This window comes from Vidua chalybeata, chromosome 29, assembly GCF_026979565.1.
Source record: "Vidua chalybeata isolate OUT-0048 chromosome 29, bVidCha1 merged haplotype, whole genome shotgun sequence".
Classification (NCBI taxonomy): domain Eukaryota; kingdom Metazoa; phylum Chordata; class Aves; order Passeriformes; family Viduidae; genus Vidua; species Vidua chalybeata.
In genome coordinates this window covers 181482-199234 of record NC_071558.1, presented here as the reverse complement: position 1 = coordinate 199234, position 17753 = coordinate 181482, and the positions used below count along the sequence as shown (strand labels likewise).

Below are 17753 nucleotides of genomic sequence, written 5' to 3'. Positions count from 1 at the left end.
CGCAAAAAGTTTGCAATTACTGGGCTAATCCCTTCCCTATCATCCCTCCTCAAGGGATACTGGTTAACCCTGACAAGTTGCTTTCCCTCTTTTAACTTAATCTGTATAGGGGAGTGTTTTTCGCTTTCTCTGGTACATCAGAGGCCCATACCCCAGGAAATACTTGATTTATTATCTCTTCATCAATTTCAGTTTCTCTCATGACTTCACTGGTGGTTAATATCAAACTCAATACTTCTACATACTTTTGATCATTTACCTCCAGAGTCATCTCCCCAATTTTAAATGTAATAGTTGCTTGTAATTGTCTCAGCAAATCTCTGCCCAAAAGTGGGTCAGGGGAATTGGGGATATATAGAAATTTGTGGATCCCCTACTGCTTTCCCAGTTTGTGTTTCAGTGGCTTAAAGAAAAATGCCTTTTCAGTTTGGGCAGTCGCTCTTGTAACTATAGTATAATCATCTCTTATGGGCGTCAAAGCTGTATTTAGAACCGAGTATGTTGCTCTAGTATCAGCTAGGAATTTTACTTCTTTTTTCACTTTTCTTAGCTTTAGAATTACAACTAGAAGGTTTGCTGGGGTAGTTTCTTTTGTTCTCACTTAAATAACATAAGTTGTAACAAGGTATTATATTCTAATGTACTTGTAGGAGGCTATCTTGCCTCCTCCTTTAGACAATATCATGGTCATCAATGGAAGCAATATTTGATTGAACTTTTTCAGTTCTGAGGGTTCGTAACTTGTGTTTGTCGGTCACAGTAGGGAAGCACAGTGAGGCTGCTTAACAGGGCAGGATGCATACATATACTTTCCTTCGTCTACATTCACTTCACTTTATTTTTACTTACTCTTACACATAACAAAACAACCACAACAACAAGGTACCTTTTATTTTTCAACACACCTATTACACTTTTAGGTGTCCTTGGCTAGTCCCAGTGTTCTTGGATACCCCTCAATCTAGCTGTGTGGTTCCCAACTCTAGATTCTCTCAGACTTATCTTCAAACTGGCAAAAATTTTTACTCAATCTTGGGTGCTCTCAAATGTTAATATTTCAACTCAGCAAACTTAATTTTGGGTGCTCTTGGAATGTTAATCCCTCAACCCAGCAGGTTTGAATCAACCCTGGATGCTCTGGGAATATTAATCCCTCAACCCAGCAGGTTTACTCTTGGATGTGCTTGGGCATTCTTACTCCTCAATCCAGCAGAATTTTTAGGGGCCCTTCCTACACATTTTACCTTTTATTTTTCCCCAATAGATTTATGCCAAGAAAACCCTCTTTTTACCTTTTAATTTTTTTTCTTAATTAATTACCTTTTACTCCTCCCCCCCCCACTAAGGGGTCCCACTCTTTCTCTGAGACCCAGTCCCAGGGGGGGTTCTCTCACTCTTTTTATCACTCGCGTCGTCTCTTTACTGGCCGCTTTTCTCGCGAAAAAGACGGAAACGCAGCATGGGAGACTGCCGCTCTCGCTTAGCAGGTCTGGGGTAACCAGCCCGCCTCTCATTCACACACATTCATCCCCCCTTTATTCGCCCTGTAATGCAAAGGATCTCCCAGTGACAGCTTTTAAGACTAAAGGGCAGTGCTATCGCACAACACTTAATTCTTAGCCCAGCCGGGCTCGCTGGCTACTTTTGCAAGCTCTTTACCAACTAGCGATGCTTGTAAGCGGTGCTTGTAACTCCTAGCTTGTACCACGCTCCCACTAGCTGCGCTATCAGCTAGCGGCGTTCAAAGCAGCTCCTCAAACCGCGGCTTGTGCCCGCGCGCCCGCTGCGCTATCAGCTGGGCTGCGCCTAAAGCACCTTTGCAAGCCCCGACTTAAGCCCCGCGCCGCGCTCCCCTCGCTCGCCAGGGACAGCCCGTGCCACGCATGCGCACCACCCGCTCTATCAGGTAGAGTGGCTGCTAGCCGCCGTGCGCATGCGCACTGCCCGCTCTAGCAGGTAGTGTGGCTGAGCTGCCCCGCGCATGCGCTCTCTAGCACTGCCGCGCCGCGTCTCTCTATCTTAGCAGCGCCGCACCGCGCATCACCGTTCCACTCACACATACACACACACGCACAAGCACGCACGTCCGGACGTAACAGACACACCACACCGCAATCGGGACACAACACACAACACACTGAAATCGCTATTTCTCCCTCCCCGAGCCGTGCTATCAGCTGGGGAGGTCCTCCCGCCTCCGGCCTCTCCCCCGATGGCGGTCTGCTTGCAAGCCCCTGGGCAAACCTGCGCGCAAAAACATCTTTTTGCGACTTATCAGTGCCAACCTTAAGAAAAGAAATTAATACATACCGCTTTCATCCGCTAGTCGACGGGCCGTGGTCTGCTCCTCGCAGTGTACAGCCGAGGCGCAGAGTCCCTCCGGGGAAAAGCCCCGTGGCGCCTGAGGGTGTCTGCTCCCAACCGGACCTGCGGGTGAGCAGAGCAGTCCCTTCGTGGTCGCCAACTGAAGCGGTACGCGGAATAAATAGATAGACTCCACACCCTGGGGTAGTTATGAAGTGGGTATGTACGTCAGCGCCCGGGACAAGTGAGATAACTCTCCAAAACTTGTGCCCCGAGCCTCAGTCTGACCCACAGTTTTATTCTTAAAGACGTTCCATATGCAATACACTGCACGACTTTTTCATGCGTATTCAACCCCTGGCCCCGCCTGTCCTCGCTTCTCATGCTAAGTAAGTCCACGCCCTTCTGGGCATGCGTGGTTTGCAGTGGTGGTCGTACGGGGGTCTCTTGGTGGTCCTGAGGCTGAAGATTGTGGTCTTCCTCATGATTGAACTTTTGAACTTTTCCTCTTTGCGCGTGCGCTTTTGGTCCTTTGGTGCTTATCTGAGTACGTCTGTCAGTCTTGATAGGCTTGGAGACAGAGGAGCTTCTTTATCTGGGTTCTTTGCCTCTTCTGGTATTGTTCTTTATGCAAGAAGCTTCAGAAATTTGCATTTTCCTATGCCCTTTGTACCAGGCAGAGGTTTCTTAAGTAAAAGGTTAAAATTCAACACATAACTCTACAAGCTAAATTATAAATGCTTAATTCATTTTGTTAACTTAACTCTAAAAATCTCTGTTTCAAGCTTTCCTCATCATCCCCGGGGAATTCAACATTCCCAGAGCTGCTGTGCCAGTGCTGAAGGAGAAAAAGGGAGTGAAAGGCTGAGGGTTTGTGATGTAAAAGCACCAGAGGTGCTGTTGTGGACCCGAGACCTGCCTGCGGTCAAGTGCTGCCTTCCTTCCATTTAGGATCATGGAGAGCGTTCGCAGGCATTGCCCAGGGCATATGCCTGGCCCCAGGGCACTGCTACGCTGCCACTGGGCACTGGGATCCAACCTGCTGCCTTTGTGGATTCTGCCCACAGCTGGTGGTGGTGGTGGGAGCGATTGGTGCCGGTGAGTTTGCAAAAGGAGCGATTTCCCCTCCTCCCTCCGGTCCGAGGCCACCATCGGCCGTGAGGGGATCGAGCTTGACCGGGGCGCCCCCTGCTGGCCGGGAGTGCTCCCTGCAGCGCTCCCTGCTGGCCGGGAGTGCTCACTGCATCGCCCCCTGCTGGCCGCAGTCATAACTGCAGCAAAGATGAACGAAGATCCTCCAGCGGGAGGGAAAGTTCTGGGTTTGTCTTGTTTGTTCTCTTCTGGTTGATAAATTTCCCAGTAAAGAACTGCTATTCCTTTTCCTAAACTTTGGTCTGGAAACCCCTCAGTTTTGGCATTAAGAAAAGTTTTAGAGATGGGTTTTCTTATTCCAGCAGGGTTCCCACTTTCCTTGGCAGACATATCTCTTGTAAACCAAGAGGCATGATTACACCTGGATTTCAGCATGGGTGGGGCAAACACCCCAAGAAGAGACAGGGTCAGGGACTTGGCCACCTCATGCTCTGCCTTATAGGCCAGTTGGGCCACCATGGGCCCTCTCCCCAGCTGGCACTTCTGGTCACCTGGCCACTCAGGAGCTGGCTTTGGCAGAGCGTCACACTGTCCCCAGTGTGCTGTGGCTGACAGACTTATGGACAGATGGGACCCTGTCTCACCAAAAGCAAGGCCTTACCCACCCCTGCTACACACAGGTGTTCCAAAATTTCTCAAGACATCAAACTTTTTCTGTCTCTGACACTCCACCCTGTGCCATGGCCTGATCCTGACTGCACTGGGAAAGTGGGAGGCTCCGGAACCGCCACAGAGCCTTTGTGACATCCTCAGGTGGGAAACACGTCAGAGGAGGGGTTTGGGACAGGTGAGAAGAGAATCCAGATTCTCCTGAAGGCCGCTTTGTCCATCAGAGCAAGGAAGGTCCAGGGCCCTGCCAGGCTTATCTGGTGGAGGAAACCTGCTGGGGGAAATGTCTGGGGTTTGTTCCCTATCGGGGCTTTCCCCTGGAAATCGTTCATTTTGTGACCCTTTGAATTCTGAACCTTGTTGCTGTTGCAGTTGGTTTTATTCTCTCTTGTTGCTGTTTCAGGAGATTGTTTTCTCTCAGCCCTTTGGGATCTTTGTGTCTCCATGGGGAGGGAGAGGGGCAGTTTTTAGTGGCAGCACACACACGTGTGGGTGCCCATGGGTGGGGACCCCCAGTGCCCCCCAGTTCCCCCCAGTGTCACAGCACATTCCCGTAGATGTCACCGGGTTCCTGAGGTCGCCCGTGGGGTCCCCGCAGCTCCGCGTAGGTGACGCGGGGATCCTGGGGTGTGGTGGCACGGGGGGACACTGCGAGAGACAGGGGCTGTGGGATCTGGGTGGGGTGACACTCGTGGGTGATGTGTCACTGTCCACCCCCTGTGCTGTACTCACACTGCGCCTGTTTGCTGCTCACGACCTGGGTGTACAGCACCTCCCCCTCCTCAGGGGGGCCTGGCTGATCCGGGAGGGCCCTGAGGGAATAAAGGGGATGTGTGGGAAGGGATGGAGAGTTGTGGCGTGGGCATAAAAGGGGACTCATGGCTGGATACCCCCACTCACCTTTCCTGGTGCTTCCTGGCAGCTGCTGAGGAAAGAGGGGAGGGGTGACTTTGGAGACCGCAGAACTCTGAACCCTCTCAGGATTCCTGAATGCCCACGGGATCCTCAATTCCCCTCAGGACCCCCAAGCATCCCTGGACCCCCCCAGAATTCAGGAACCTCCCCGGTGCCCCCCATGAACTCAGTCTCAAGGACTCAAAGCCTGGCAGGGACAGAGAACCCCCAAACTCCCCCAGGGCCCCTGAAAGAACCCCCAACATCCCTGCAGGACCCTCAAGCACCTCTCCAAACCCCACAGGACCCCAGCCAAGGTGACAGTTCTGGGGCTGTGGGTACCTCCCTATTGCTCCCCAACTCTGCGGGCCTCTACAGCTCCCTGGGACCCCCGTCCCCCCATTGTCACCTACCCACACGGTGCCACCGGTGCCAGGCCACAATGACACCCACGAGCAGGACCAGGAACAAAAGGGCCCCACTGAGCCCTGTGGCCACTGCAAGAAACAGAGGGGGAGACATCAGGGTCACCCATCACCCCAGGGCTGCTGCACTCCCTGGAGACCCTGTGTGACCCCACCTGTGTCCCTGTGTCCCCACGGTGTCACCGCCAGGGCCAGCTCTGGGCTGAATGCCCAGAACATGTTGTGCCCGTCCTGTCCCAGCTGGTTGGTGGCCACGCACTGGTAGGTGCCTGAATGTCCCACATCGATGTCCCTGAGCTCCAGGAGGGGACCGTGGGCCACCTCCTGCCCGTTGTGCAGCCAGGTGAAGGTGACAGGGGCTGAGCCCACCTGCACTGAGCAACGCAGGGTCACGGGTTCGCCTGGGTGCACTTGGTGTGCCAGGGGAGCGGGGGTGATGGTGGCATTGGCCACGGGCACTGCGGGGAGAGACAGGGCTGAGGTCACAGGGAGGGGCTGGCAGCTGGTGTGGGGGGATATGGGCAGGGCTGATGGGTGTGATGGGGATGCTGGGGATGGGGTCACAACACAAATGCGTGAGGGGACAAGGGGAGAGAAGGAAAGAACTGGGAAATGTGTCTAGGGCACATGGAGATGCCAAGGCAGTGTCCCGGCGAGGCTGTGGGGGCTCCCCGTGCCCATTCCCGCACTTACTGCGCACTGTGACAAAAAGCCAGACGCTGCTCTTCCACAAGGCTCCCCCTTGGAGCACACCTCACAGCTGTAATTCCCAGAGTAGGAGACGCCCACAGCGGGCACCAGCAGCTGTAGGGACCCCTTTGGGCCCCCCACCACCTGCCCATCCTGGTAGAACATGTGCAGGAGGGGGCCTCGGGGTTGCAGGGGCTTGGGGGTGCTGAGGCAACTGAGATTCAGGGGGACCCCTCGGTGGGCTCAGGGGGACCCTCCAGCACAGCCACTGGGAAGATCTCAAGGAAGGAGAGGGGAGGTGAGGACTGTGACTCTGAGTTTGCGGGGAAGTGGCTTTGGGAATGTCAGGATATTGGAGTTCTGGTCGTGGGGTTTCTCACCATGCACTGTCACTGCCACTGCTGCTGACCTTCTCAGCCAGGACCCCACCATGCCCTCGCAGTGGTAACTGCCACTGTGGTTCAGCTGCAGAAGGGTCAGAGACAGCTCGGTCCCACTGAGGGAACCACCCAGATTCTTCTCGTCCTGGTAAAATCGCACCTCAGTGACCAGTTTGTCCTGCTGGCCCCGGCAGCGCAGTGTCACCGTGTCCCCCTCTAGCAGTGCCTGTGCTGACACCTGCAGCACCAGCCGGTCTGTGGGACAGGAGGGTCTCATCTCACTGAGGGGCTCCAGACAGGACCAAGGTGGGTGTCCCTGGCACTGGGACATTGGGGGGCACTGGGATGCACTGGGATGTCCCTGTGTGCAGGGGACAGGCTCATGCCACACGAGGGGTGTGAGGTCACCCACAGAGTGGAGCCCACACAGACCTATCAGGGGCCTCCCTGATCATTTGAGATCCTCACTCACCATCTAAGACTCTCACAGGGGGGCTGAGCCCACTGCCGGGTCTCTCACACTGGTAGGTGCCACTCTCAGTGACAGTGAAGTAGTCACTTTCCTGCTGTCCCCAGCGCTGCCCGTCCTTGTACCAGGTGGTGGCACCGGCGGTCCCTGAGCCCTGGCAGGTCAGTGTCACCTGGTCCCACAGCACTGCCGGCCTCCAGGGGGGCTCCACGAGGAGCTGGGGGGTTTGGGCACCTGCAGGTGACAGGGGACACCAGCCTGCCAGGGCCAGCGCAGGGCTGGGGACAGTGGAGTGGGGACATGGCATCCTCCAAGGACTCACCAGCGAGGCCGAGGGTCTGGGCTGGAAGGGAGAAGGGATAGGACTGGGTAGGGGTGGCCCTGCAGGGACAGTGACGCCCAGGGCACAGGGTGTGGGGGTCGTCCCCAAACTGTCCTAATAGGGACAACTTTCAGTTCTTGTGAGGAAGTGTGTGGGGATGGTCCCCAAGAGATTTGGAGTGGCAGGGGGACATGTCTGTGTCACAGCCACCCCAGCACCACAACCATGTGGCACAGATGCCTTGGGAAGAGGCCACCCAGGGCTGAGGCAGAACATGGGGACATTGTGGATACCCTGGGGACAAGGACACTACAGACACACTCCATACTGGCACAGGTCACCCCCACCAGCTCCTGATCCTATATCCCCATGATCCCATCCCCATGGCCACATCCTCACCCTTCTTGTCCCCTTCTGTCCCTGCATCCCAGTTCCCTTGTCCCCATGCCCAGAGCTACCTGAGCCCAAAGGTGTCAGTCCCCACATTCCTGTCCCCACATCCCCATCCCCAAATTCCTGCCCCCTCTTCCTGGCCCCAAAGCCACCCTACATCCCCAGTCTCACCAAGCTCCACTGTGGGCAACATGGACTGGCACTGCTGGCCTTGGGGACCTCAGGGGACTCCACAGCCCCCCTGTGCCCCCTCCCCACTGGTCTCTGCCTCACCAGGGCCCATCCCCGGGCTGTCAGGCCCGTGCCCGGGGCACTCACCCCACAGGAGCAGCGTCACCTTCCCGGCCATCCCACTGTCCCCAGCCATGTGGACTGGCTGTCACTGGCTGCTGTGGCCACCGCTCCCCTGGCTGGCGGCTCTTCGGATGAAGGGGAAGGAAGCGAGGTCACGACTCGTCCCCACGTGTAGGTGGCCCTTGGTGGGTGTAGGGTGGGGGAAGGGTGGAGACACAGCAGGGTACAGGCTGGGGACATTATGGAGTAGTCTGGGCACATGGTGGGGGATGCTGATGCCAGGAGTGGGGGGCTCAGGGGATGTGGGGAGAAGTTCACCAAGAATGGGTGTCCAGGAGAATGGGGGTGCAGGGGAATTGGGGTCTGTATGCCTGGGGGGATTCAGGGATGGGGCTCCTGTGGGAACATGGTCCCCAGGGATTTTGGGTCATGGCATGAGGGTGCCAGGGTTGGGGGTGCAGGGGGAAAAAGGGGACCCTCAGGAATAGGGCTTGTGGGGGAAGAAGCAGCCCATGGGATGGGATCAAGGCAAAGGTGGTCCTAGGCAATGGCAGTCCTGGGATGGTGATCCCCAGGGAGGAGAGACCAAGGCAATGGGGGTCCCATGGTTGGGGTCCCAGGGGAATGGGGGTGTCAGGGATGAGCAGTGGCTGGGTGGGCCCGGAGTCACACCTCCTGCCTGGAGTGCCTCAGATTTTGGGGTGACCCAAGGCCCAGCACAGCCCCCTGGAGTGGTTGTTTCCTGGGCAGGCATCACATGGGGGTCCTGAGCAGCTCTGCTTTTGTGCCCTCCCCTGCCCATGACTTTTTCCTCTCTTTATTTCTCTTTTTTCCTTATTTTCCTCACTTTTGTGCCATGTCCCCTCACCTCCGGTTCCTGGCACAGCAATCCAGGGAGCACCTGAGCAGGGAACGGGTTGGGGGGACCCAGGGGAGGGGGAAAATGGGGTGTCAGGGGTGCAGGGAAGGGTAGGGAGGCTGTGGGGGATGGAGGTGTTGAGCTGTGCCCTCTCAACAGTTTCACTTTCTTTTTCCTGGACAAGAAGGAAGAGGCCGTTTGTGATGAGACTCAGGTGGGAAAGGGGGAGGGGGTTCTGTCCTGGGGGAAAAGCATGCGGTCCTGTCCTGTGAGGTCCTTGTTTTGGGGAAATCCAGTCCAGGGGGTGACACATTCTGGCATGGGGGGCCCTGTCCTGGTGGGTGGTGGTTCCAGAAATGTCCTGGCACATTCCTGGTTGAGTACCTGTCCCAGGGGTGGCACACCCTGGGGACCTTTGTCAATCCAGGTGTGGGGCCCAGCCATGGCCCAGCCCCACTGCACAGGGGTGGCCATTGGCCAGCCCTGCTCTGGCCAGCCCCAGCTGGCAGCCAGGACCTGAGGGTCCCCCCCGCCCCCTTGCCTTTGATTCTGGCAGCTTTAGAGCTGCTGCAGAGTTGAGAATTCTGTGGGGGAAAAAGGCCTGCCTGTGGTTTGCTCAGCCTGCAAGAAGCACAAAATCCAAAGGGAGCCCAAGCAGTGGCTCTGTGGGGGCCTTTGATGGTTTTCAGAGCAGGGCTGGCTGGAAACCCCCTGTGCAGGTGCAGCTGTGGGGGAACCACTTGGGAAATGCAGCAATTGATCATTTTGTCCCTTGCAGCAAGGGTCTGAGAGAGACCCAGATTTACTTCAAACCCCACACCAACCTCCTCAACAACCTGACCTGGACCCTCCTCCTCCTTCCTGCTTTGCCATGGCTGGGCAGTGGCCGGATGCCCCACACCCACCACAGCTGCTCTCTCACTGCCCTCCACACCAGGATGGGGAGAGAAATTTCAACAAATGCTTCCTGGGTTGAGACAAGAACCAGCAGAGATCACTCCTCAATTCCTGTCCTAGGCAAGACAGCCTCGGAATTAGAGATATGAATTGAATTTCTTGCTGACAAAATCAGAGCAGGATTAAGAGAAGTCAAATCAAGCCTTCAATACACCTTCTCCCTGTTATGGATAACTGTGTAGTCATTGGCTTTCACTATTATATTGACTTTTCCAAATTATTCTGTAATAAATACAGCTTGTAATCCCTTTTTAACTGCTTTTGATATGATACAATTTGTCAGCCTTTTTACCCTAATCCCTGTGTAGAATATATATTTTAGTCTGATAAATATATTATCGTTTATGTTCTCCCAAAATATTGAGAAAGAGACTATGTGCTGTGTATTATAACATTAACTGATAAAAAAAGGACAATATTTCCAGCTCTGGGGTGCTTTTGACGAACAGCCAAAGAGCACTCAAAAAGCTTAAAATCATATTCTCTATATATTGTTACATTGCTGGGCTTACACATATATTCATTAGATTACACATTATTTAAACATTCCCAAGAGCTACTGATGTTGCAGGGAGAAGAGAATCTAGGGCCTCCTGAAGGCCGCTTTGGCCATCAGAGCAAGGAAGGTCCAGGGCCCTGCCAGGCTCATCTGGTGGAGGAAACCTGCTGGGGGAAATGTCTGGGGTTTGTTCCCTATCGGGGCTTTCCCCTGGAAATCGTTCATTTTGTGACCCTTTGAATTCTGAACCTTGTTGCTGTTGCAGTTGGTTTTATTCTCTCTTGTTGCTGTTTCAGGAGATTGTTTTCTCTCAGCCCTTTGGGATCTTTGTGTCTCCATGGGGAGGGAGAGGGGCAGTTTTTAGTGGCAGCACACACACGTGTGGGCACCCATGGGTGGGGACCCCAGTGCAGTGCTCCCCAGTTCCCCCCAGTGTCACAGCACATTCCCGTAGATGTCACCGGGTTCCTGAGGTCGCCCGTGGGGTCCCCGCAGCTCTGGATAGGTGATGTGGGGATCCTGGGGTGTGGTGGCACGGGGGTACACTGCAAGAGACACATGCTGTGGGATCTGGGTGGGGTGACATTCGTGGATGATGTGTACCCCCTCATACTCACCCCCCCATCTGCTTGGTGCTCACAACGTCACTGTATAGCACCTCCCCCTCCTCTGGGGGGCCTGGGGGATCGGGGAGGGCCCTGAGGGAATAAAGGGGATGTGTGGGAAGGGATGGAGAGTTGTGGTGTGGGCATAAAAGGGGACTTATGGCTGGAGACCCCCACTCACCTTTCCTGGTGCTTCCTGGCAGCTGCTGAGGAAAGAGGGGAGGGGTGACTTTGGAGACCGCAGAACTCTGACCCCTCTAAGGATTCCTGAACGCCCACGGGATCCTCAATTTCCCTCAGGACCCCCAAGCATCCCTGGACCCCCCCAGAATTCAGGAACCTCCCCAGTGCCCCCCATGAACTCAAGGACCCAAAGCCTGGCAGGGACGGAGACCCCCCAACACACCCCCAGGGCCCCTGAAAGAACCCCCAACATCCCTGCAGGACCCTCAAGCACCTCTCCAAACCCCACAGGACCCCAGCCAAAGTCACAGTTCTGGGGCTGTGGGTGCCTCCCTATTGCTCCCCAACTCTGCGGGCCTCTACAGCTCCCTGGGATCCCCGTCCCCCCATTGTCACCCACCCACACGGTGCCACCGGTGCCAGGCCACAATGACACCCACGAGCAGGACCAGGAACAAAAGGGCCCCACTGAGCCCTGTGACCACTGCAAGAAACAGAGGGGGACACATCAGGGTCACCCATCACTCCAGGGCTGCTGCACTCCCCGGTGACCCTGTGTGACCCCACCTGTGTCCCTGTGTCCCCACGGTGTCACCGCCAGGGCCAGCTCTGGGCTGAGTGCCTGGAACATGTTGTGCCCGTCCTGTCCCAGCTGGTTGGTGGCCATGCACTGGTAGGTGCCTGAACATCCCACATCAACAGCCCCAAGCTCCAGGAGGGGACCGTGGGCCACCTCCTGCCCGTTGTGCAGCCAGGTGAAGGTGACAGGGGCTGAGCCCACCTGCACCGTGCAGCGCAGGGTCATGGTGTCACCTGCACGCACCTGGTGTGCCAGGGGAGCGGGGGTGATGGTGGCATTGGCCACGGGCACTGCAGGGACACAGACAGGGCTGGCACCAGGCGAGGTGGAATGGGGGTGCCGAGGGTGGGGTCATCCCCAGCCTCAGGGTCCTGCTCACCCAGGACGGTGACATTCAGGGGGTCACTCTCGGCCACGCTGTCCCCATCGCTGACCCGGCATCGGTACTGGCCGCTGTCATTGTGCCCAACGTGGGGCAGCTCCAGGTGGGGGCCAGTGCCCAGCGGTGCCCCCGAGCCCACCCGGTGCCAGGAGAAGGATAGGGGACCTGTCCCCATGGCCACCGTGCAGCTCAGAACCAGGTGGTTCCCCAGTGCCACCTGTCCCACGGGGGGCTGTACTGACAGGGACACCCCCAACGGTGGGATCCCTGTGGGAGGGGGGGAAACCAGGGGACAGTGACGGACCCAGGGGGGTCAGGGAGGAGGAGGACCCAGTGAGGGAGAGGGGGCGCAATGAGGAGGGGGCTTGGAAAGGAACTCAGAGGAAGGATGGAGGGTGCAAGGAGGGGACAGCGGGAGAGGGAGGTGGGTGACACCAGGGAGGGGATGGACCTGGGGACCCATTTAGGGCCCTCAGAGAGGGGGTGGGGGGACCCAGGGAGGGCTGAGGGGACCCAGTGAGGGATGGGGAGACACAAGCCAGGAATGGGGTGACCTGGGGGGGACCCAGGGCAAGGATGGTGAGACATGGAAAAGGTGTCCGGGAAGGATGGGGATACTCATGTAGGCCTGGGGGACCTGGGGAGGGACTTGTGAAAGGAGGGGTGGAGCCAGGGATGGATCTGGGCAGGGTTGGGGGCCCCAGGGCAGGTGTCAGAGAGGGCTGGAGGTGCCAGGCAGTGATGGGGGACCTGGGGAGGCTGTGGGGGCTCCCCGTGCCCATCCCTGCACTCACTGCGCACCGTGACGTGGAGTTGGGCGCTGCTCTTCCGCACGGCCCCCCCCTCGGAGCGCACCTCACAGCTGTAATTCCCTGAGTGGGAGACCCCCACGGCAGGCACCAGCAGGTGTGGGGACACCTGCAGGCCCCCCACCACCTGCCCGTCCTGGTAGAACATGTGCAGGAGGGGGGCTCGGGGCCGCAGGGGGCTGGGGGTGCTGAGGCAGCTGAGATTCAGGGGTGACCCCTCGGTGGGCTCGGGGGGACCCTCCAGCACTGGCACTGAGAAGAGCTTTGGGATAGAGAGGGGAGGTGAGGACTGTGACTGATTCGTCAGGGAAGTGGCTTTGGGGCTGTCAGGATATTGGAGTTCCAGCTGAGGGGGGGCTCACCATGCAGTGTCAGTGCCACTGCTGCTGACTGTGACCCATGTGAGCTCACCCAGCCCTCACAGTGGTAGCGGCCGCTCTGGTTCAGCTGTAGAGGGGTCAGGGACAGCTCGGTCCCCCTGAGGAACTGCCTCAGATCCTTCTCATCCCGGAAAAATTGCACCCTGGTGACTGGGTTGTCCTGCCGGCCCCGGCAGCGCAGTGTCACCGTGTCCCCCTCCAGCAGCACCTGTACTGGCACCTGCAGCACCAGCCAGTCTATGGGACAGGAGGGTCCCATCTCACTGAGGGGCTCCACATAGGTCCGAGGTGGGTGCCCCTGTCACGGGGGACATCTGGGTGCACTGGGGTGTCCCTGTGTGCAGGGGACAGGATCTCGCCACATGAGGAGTCGAACCCACCCAGACCTGTCAGGGGCCACCCAGATCATTTAAGATCCTCACTCACCATTTGAGACTCTCACGGGGGAGCTGCGCTCGGTGCCGGATCTCTCACACTGGTAGGTGCCAATCTCGGTGACAGTGAAGCGGTCACGTCCCTGCTGTCCCCAGCGCTGCCTGTCCTTGTACCAGGTGGTGGCACCGGCGGTCCCCGAGCCCTGGCAGGTCAGTGTCACCTGGTCCCACAGCACTGCCGGCCTCCAGGGTGGCTCCACGAGGATCTGGCGGGTCTGGGCACCTGCGTGTGACCCGGGACACCAGCCTGCCAGGCCCAGCGCGAGGCTGGGGACAGTGGGATGGGGATATGGCATCCCCTGGGGACTCACCAGTGAGGCCGAGGGTCTGGGCTGGAAGGGAGAAGGAACAGGGCTGGGTGGGCACTGTGGGAACAGAGGCACAGGGTTATGGAGTATGGAAGCTGTCCCCAAACAGTACCCATGGGAAAGCAGTTCTTGTGAGAAAGTGCATGGCGGTGGTCCCCAAGAGATTTGGAGAGGCAGGGGGACATGTCTGTGTCACAGCCACCCCACCCCTGCACCACATCCGTGTGGCATGGACGCCTTGGGAACAGGAACACTGAAGCCACTCTGGGCTGAGGCAGAACATGGGATACCCCACTGTGGATACCCCAGGCATGAGGACACCACGGACACACCCCATGCTGGCCCAGGTCACCCCCACCAGCTCCTGATCCTATCCCCATAATCCCATCCCCATGGCCACATCCTCACCCTTCTTGTCCCCTTCTGTCCCTGCATCCCAGTTCCCTTGTCCCCATGCCCAGAGCTACCTGAGCCCAAAGGTGTCAGTCCTCACATTCCTGTCCCCACATCCCCATCCCCAAATTCCTGCCCCCTCTTCCTGGCCCCAAAGCCACCCTACATCCCCAGTCTCACCAAGCTCCACTGTGGGCAACATGGACTGGCACTGCTGGCCTTGGGGACCTCAGGGGACCACACAGCCCCCCCGTGCCCCCTCCCCACCGGTCTCTGCCTCACCAGGGCCCATCCCCGGGCTGTCAGGCCCGTGCCCGGGGCACTCACCCCACAGGAGCAGCGTCACCTTCCCGGCCATCCTGCTGTCCCCAGCCATGTGGACTGGCTGTCACTGGCTGCTGTGGCCACCGCTCCCCTGGCTGGCGGCTCTTCGGATGAAGGGGAAGGAAGCGAGGTCACGACTCGTCCACACATGTGGGTGGCCCTTGGTGGGTGCAGGGTGACCAGAAGCTGGGGACAGGTTGTGGGCAGGGTGGGGACAGGATGGAGACAAGGTTGGGTGGCACACGGTGAGACATGGGGTTCCTAGGAGTGGGGGCTCGGTGGGTTTGGGGAGTCAGGGATGGGTGTCCAGGTGAATGGGGAGTACCAGGGATGGGTCTCTGGGGAATGGTCTTGAGGGGGAGTCATGAGGGATGTGGGTGCAATGGGAATGGGGGTCCCCAGGGCTGGGGGCACTGAGGGATGGAAGTCCCAGGGGAACGTGGGCTCCAGGGATTTGGGGTCATGGGATGTGTGTGCCAAGAATGGGGTGCAGGGTATATGGGGGTCCTGTGGGCATGGGGGGCCCTGGGAGAACCAAAGTCCTGCGGGGAAGGGGGATTTCAAGTGATGGAATGAATGGGAGAGGGTTCCCTGGGAATGGGGGTCCTGGGCCATGGAGATCCTGGGGAATGTGAATAGTGGGATGGGGGTCCCAGGGATGGGGGACATAAGGAATTGGGGTCCAATGGTTGGGTTCCCAGGGGAATGGGGTCCAGGGATGGGCAGTGGCTGGCTGGGTGAGCACATGGGTTGTGGCTTCTTCCCTGGCTGCCTCAGATTTTGGGGTGACCCTGGGCCTAGCACAGCCCCCCCCGGAGGTGTCAGTGGCCTGGGGATCGCCCCAGACAGATTCTGAGGGTCTCTGGGTCTGTGTCCCCCCCAACTCACAGTGACTTTTCCCTCTCTTCATTTCCATTTCCATCATTTTATCCCTCCATTTCACAACCCCCCAGTTCATGTCTTGATGATCCTGGGGAGCTCCTGAGCAGGGAACAGGTTGGGGGAACCCCAGGGTGGGAGAAGCAGGGGTGAAGGGTTTGCAGGGAGGGCTGGGGAGGCTGTGAGGGATGGGGGTGTCCAGCTGTGCCCCCCAACACTTCCACTTTCTCTCTCCTGCAGCAGAAGGAAGAAGCCTTTTGTGCTGAGTGTCACATGGGGGGACAGGTTCTGTCCTGGGGGGTCACATCCAGGGGGTACTGTCCTGGGGGGATCCTGTCCCAGAGGGGACACATGCTTGCCAAGGGGATCCTGTCCTGGAGGATGACAGTTCCGGGGGGTGTCCAGACTTCTCCATTCTTGCTCATCCTGAAACAGAGTGGAAATTTAACAGGGTAGAAATCCATTTGGATTTAGGTGAAATGTGCCACTTTGAATTATTAGTAGCTTGATAGCATAGTTAAAATATGGTGTTTAGTCTGATAGCTCTGCTGCGCTCATAAAAACTGCCTCAGTCTAGGGGAAAGAACGTGAATTTCTACGCTGAAAAGATAAGAGAGGCCCCTTGAACCTTGAAACAAAGAAAAAAAAAACCAAAGCTGAGTCTGCAAGAGCTGGACAAAGTGACCAGAGAGTTCTCTGTACAGGGACTGTTCTCTGTACAAGGACTAATTGCAAGTTGTAATGCAAAACCAATAAAATGAATATGCATGAACCTGTTGTGAAACTCTGCATATGTACTAGTAATGGGAAATAAAAGTATCGGGAGTTCTCAGGGATGCGCTGTTCTTTTGAAGGGGGGACGATACCCACATGCATCCAGCATGGTAATGAACATACTGGCTTTAAAACTTTTACAAGTTGTGGAGTTAGGGTTGTTTTTTTTTTTTTTTTGTTGTTTTTTTTTTTTTTTTTTTGTTTTGTTTTTTTTTGGTTTTTTTTGGTTTTTTTTTTTTTTTTTTTCTGCAAATCAGTCCCCTGCAGCTTGGGAATGGTGTCCTGGGTGTGAAGGAGCTCCCAAACTCCTCCTTCTTGAAGCCAGTGGCCATCCAAGGCTGGGGCCCAGCCATGGCCCAGCCCCACTGCACAGGGGTGGCCATTGGCCAGCCCTGCTCTGGCCAGCCCCAGCTGGCAGCCAGGACCTGACGGTCCCCCTTGCCCCCTTGCCTTTGATTCTGGCAGCTTTAGAGCTGCTGCAGAGGTGAGAATTCTGTGGGGGAAAAAGGCCTGCCTGTGGTTTGCTCAGCCCTGCAAGAAGCACAAAACCCAAAGGGAGCCCAGGCAGTGGCTCTGTGGGGGCCTTTGATGGTTTTCAGAGCAGGGCTGGCTGGAAACCCCCTGTGCAGGGGCAGCTGTGGGGGAACCACTTGGGAAATGCAGCAATTGATCATTTTGTCCCTCTTGTCAAGGGACTGAGTGAGCCCCAGAACTACTGCAAATCCCACACCAATCTGCTCAACAACCTGTCCTGGACCTTCCTCCTCCTTCCTGTCTCAAACCTGCAGACCTCTGGAACCTTATGGAAAGAATGTTTGGGTTCTGGCTTTGGCTGCCAGACAAGAGGAAATAGTGTGGAAATATTGAGCAATGGCTCTGCCCCACAGCCATGGTGGGGATGTAAGAAGTGACCCTTTCTGGATTCCAGGTGTCCTCAAAGCCACTCCATCCCTGCCCTTCTCACCTGCACAGGGAAGAGAACAAAAGGCTCCTGGGCTGGGAGAAGGAAGGGGAGGGATCAGTCCCTGAACACCATCTGGGACAAAAGGGACTTGACTTGGGGAAATTAATTCAATTTATTTTCCATGAAAATCTGAAAAATGAGAAGTGAAACACAGCTTAAAAACACCTTCCCGTCTTGGGAACTGCTCCAGCATGGGCTTTTCACAGGCTCACAGCCCCCTTTGGGCATCCCCTGCTTGGCCAGGGACTCCTGCAGGGCTGCAGGGGTGTATCTGCTCCCTGGGGACCTCCACGGGCTGAAGGGGAATCTCCAGAGCTTTCGTGTCCCTCCTTCCTCTCTGCAGGCTGTTTCTCTCCCAGCCTGTCGCTCCCTTTAGCAGCAGTAATTCCAACTCTGTCATCCCCTGAATTTTTCCTTATCTCTCAGCAGCCCCGTTCCTTCCTGGCCTGTTCCAGTATGGCCCTTGAGCCCTGGGAGCTGTTGGTGGCTTT

The 17753-nt window shown here is 56.8% G+C and overlaps 2 protein-coding genes and 1 long non-coding RNA gene across 3 annotated transcripts; 1 reads left to right on the top strand and 2 right to left on the bottom strand.

Annotated features, from left to right (window-relative positions):
* The first annotated feature begins 2315 nt into the window (after positions 1–2315).
* Positions 2316–3354, top strand: LOC128801338 (uncharacterized). The gene is made up of 3 exons (XR_008435171.1): positions 2316–2523; positions 2613–2693; positions 3090–3354. It is a non-coding gene; the product is annotated as an uncharacterized LOC128801338 (long non-coding RNA).
* Positions 3355–4603: 1249 nt separating this feature from the next.
* Positions 4604–8005, bottom strand: LOC128801077 (low affinity immunoglobulin gamma Fc region receptor II-like). Its single transcript, XM_053966717.1, has 10 exons — positions 7957–8005; positions 7246–7266; positions 6927–7157; positions 6484–6709; positions 6143–6288; positions 5540–5842; positions 5373–5456; positions 4966–4990; positions 4798–4877; positions 4604–4713 (listed from the first exon to the last, which is right to left on the bottom strand). The coding sequence occupies exons 1-10, from the start codon at positions 8003–8005 to the stop codon at positions 4604–4606; spliced, it is 1275 nt and encodes a 424-aa protein (XP_053822692.1).
* Positions 8006–10495: 2490 nt separating this feature from the next.
* Positions 10496–17711, bottom strand: LOC128801336 (Fc receptor-like protein 2). Its single transcript, XM_053967169.1, has 12 exons — positions 17428–17711; positions 14649–15950; positions 13932–13985; positions 13613–13843; positions 13185–13423; positions 12792–13095; positions 11995–12264; positions 11603–11905; positions 11436–11519; positions 11034–11058; positions 10865–10945; positions 10496–10792 (listed from the first exon to the last, which is right to left on the bottom strand). The coding sequence occupies exons 2-12, from the start codon at positions 14695–14697 to the stop codon at positions 10705–10707; spliced, it is 1728 nt and encodes a 575-aa protein (XP_053823144.1). The 5' UTR covers positions 14698–15950; positions 17428–17711; the 3' UTR covers positions 10496–10704.
* Between the last annotated feature and the right edge of the window lie 42 nt (positions 17712–17753).

Excerpts from the sequence above, each read along its gene's own strand:
- LOC128801336 (XM_053967169.1), bottom strand. The coding sequence starts at position 14,697 with ATGGCTGGGGACAGCAGGATGGCCGGGAAGGTGACGCTGCTCCTGTGG. Across the intron at positions 11,906-11,994 it reads CCTGAATGTCACCGTCCTGG|TGCCCGTGGCCAATGCCACC; the intron begins GTGAGCAGGACC and ends GTGTCCCTGCAG. Across the intron at positions 10,793-10,864 it reads AGCACCAAGCAGATGGGGGG|TGTACCCCCGTGCCACCACA; the intron begins GTGAGTATGAGG and ends TGTCTCTTGCAG.
- LOC128801077 (XM_053966717.1), bottom strand. The coding sequence starts at position 8,005 with ATGGCTGGGGACAGTGGGATGGCCGGGAAGGTGACGCTGCTCCTGTGG. Across the intron at positions 6,710-6,926 it reads CCCTGTGAGAGTCTTAGATG|ACCGGCTGGTGCTGCAGGTG; the intron begins GTGAGTGAGGAT and ends CCTGTCCCACAG. Across the intron at positions 6,289-6,483 it reads GTGGGGTCCTGGCTGAGAAG|TTGCCTCAGCACCCCCAAGC; the intron begins GTCAGCAGCAGT and ends CCTGAATCTCAG.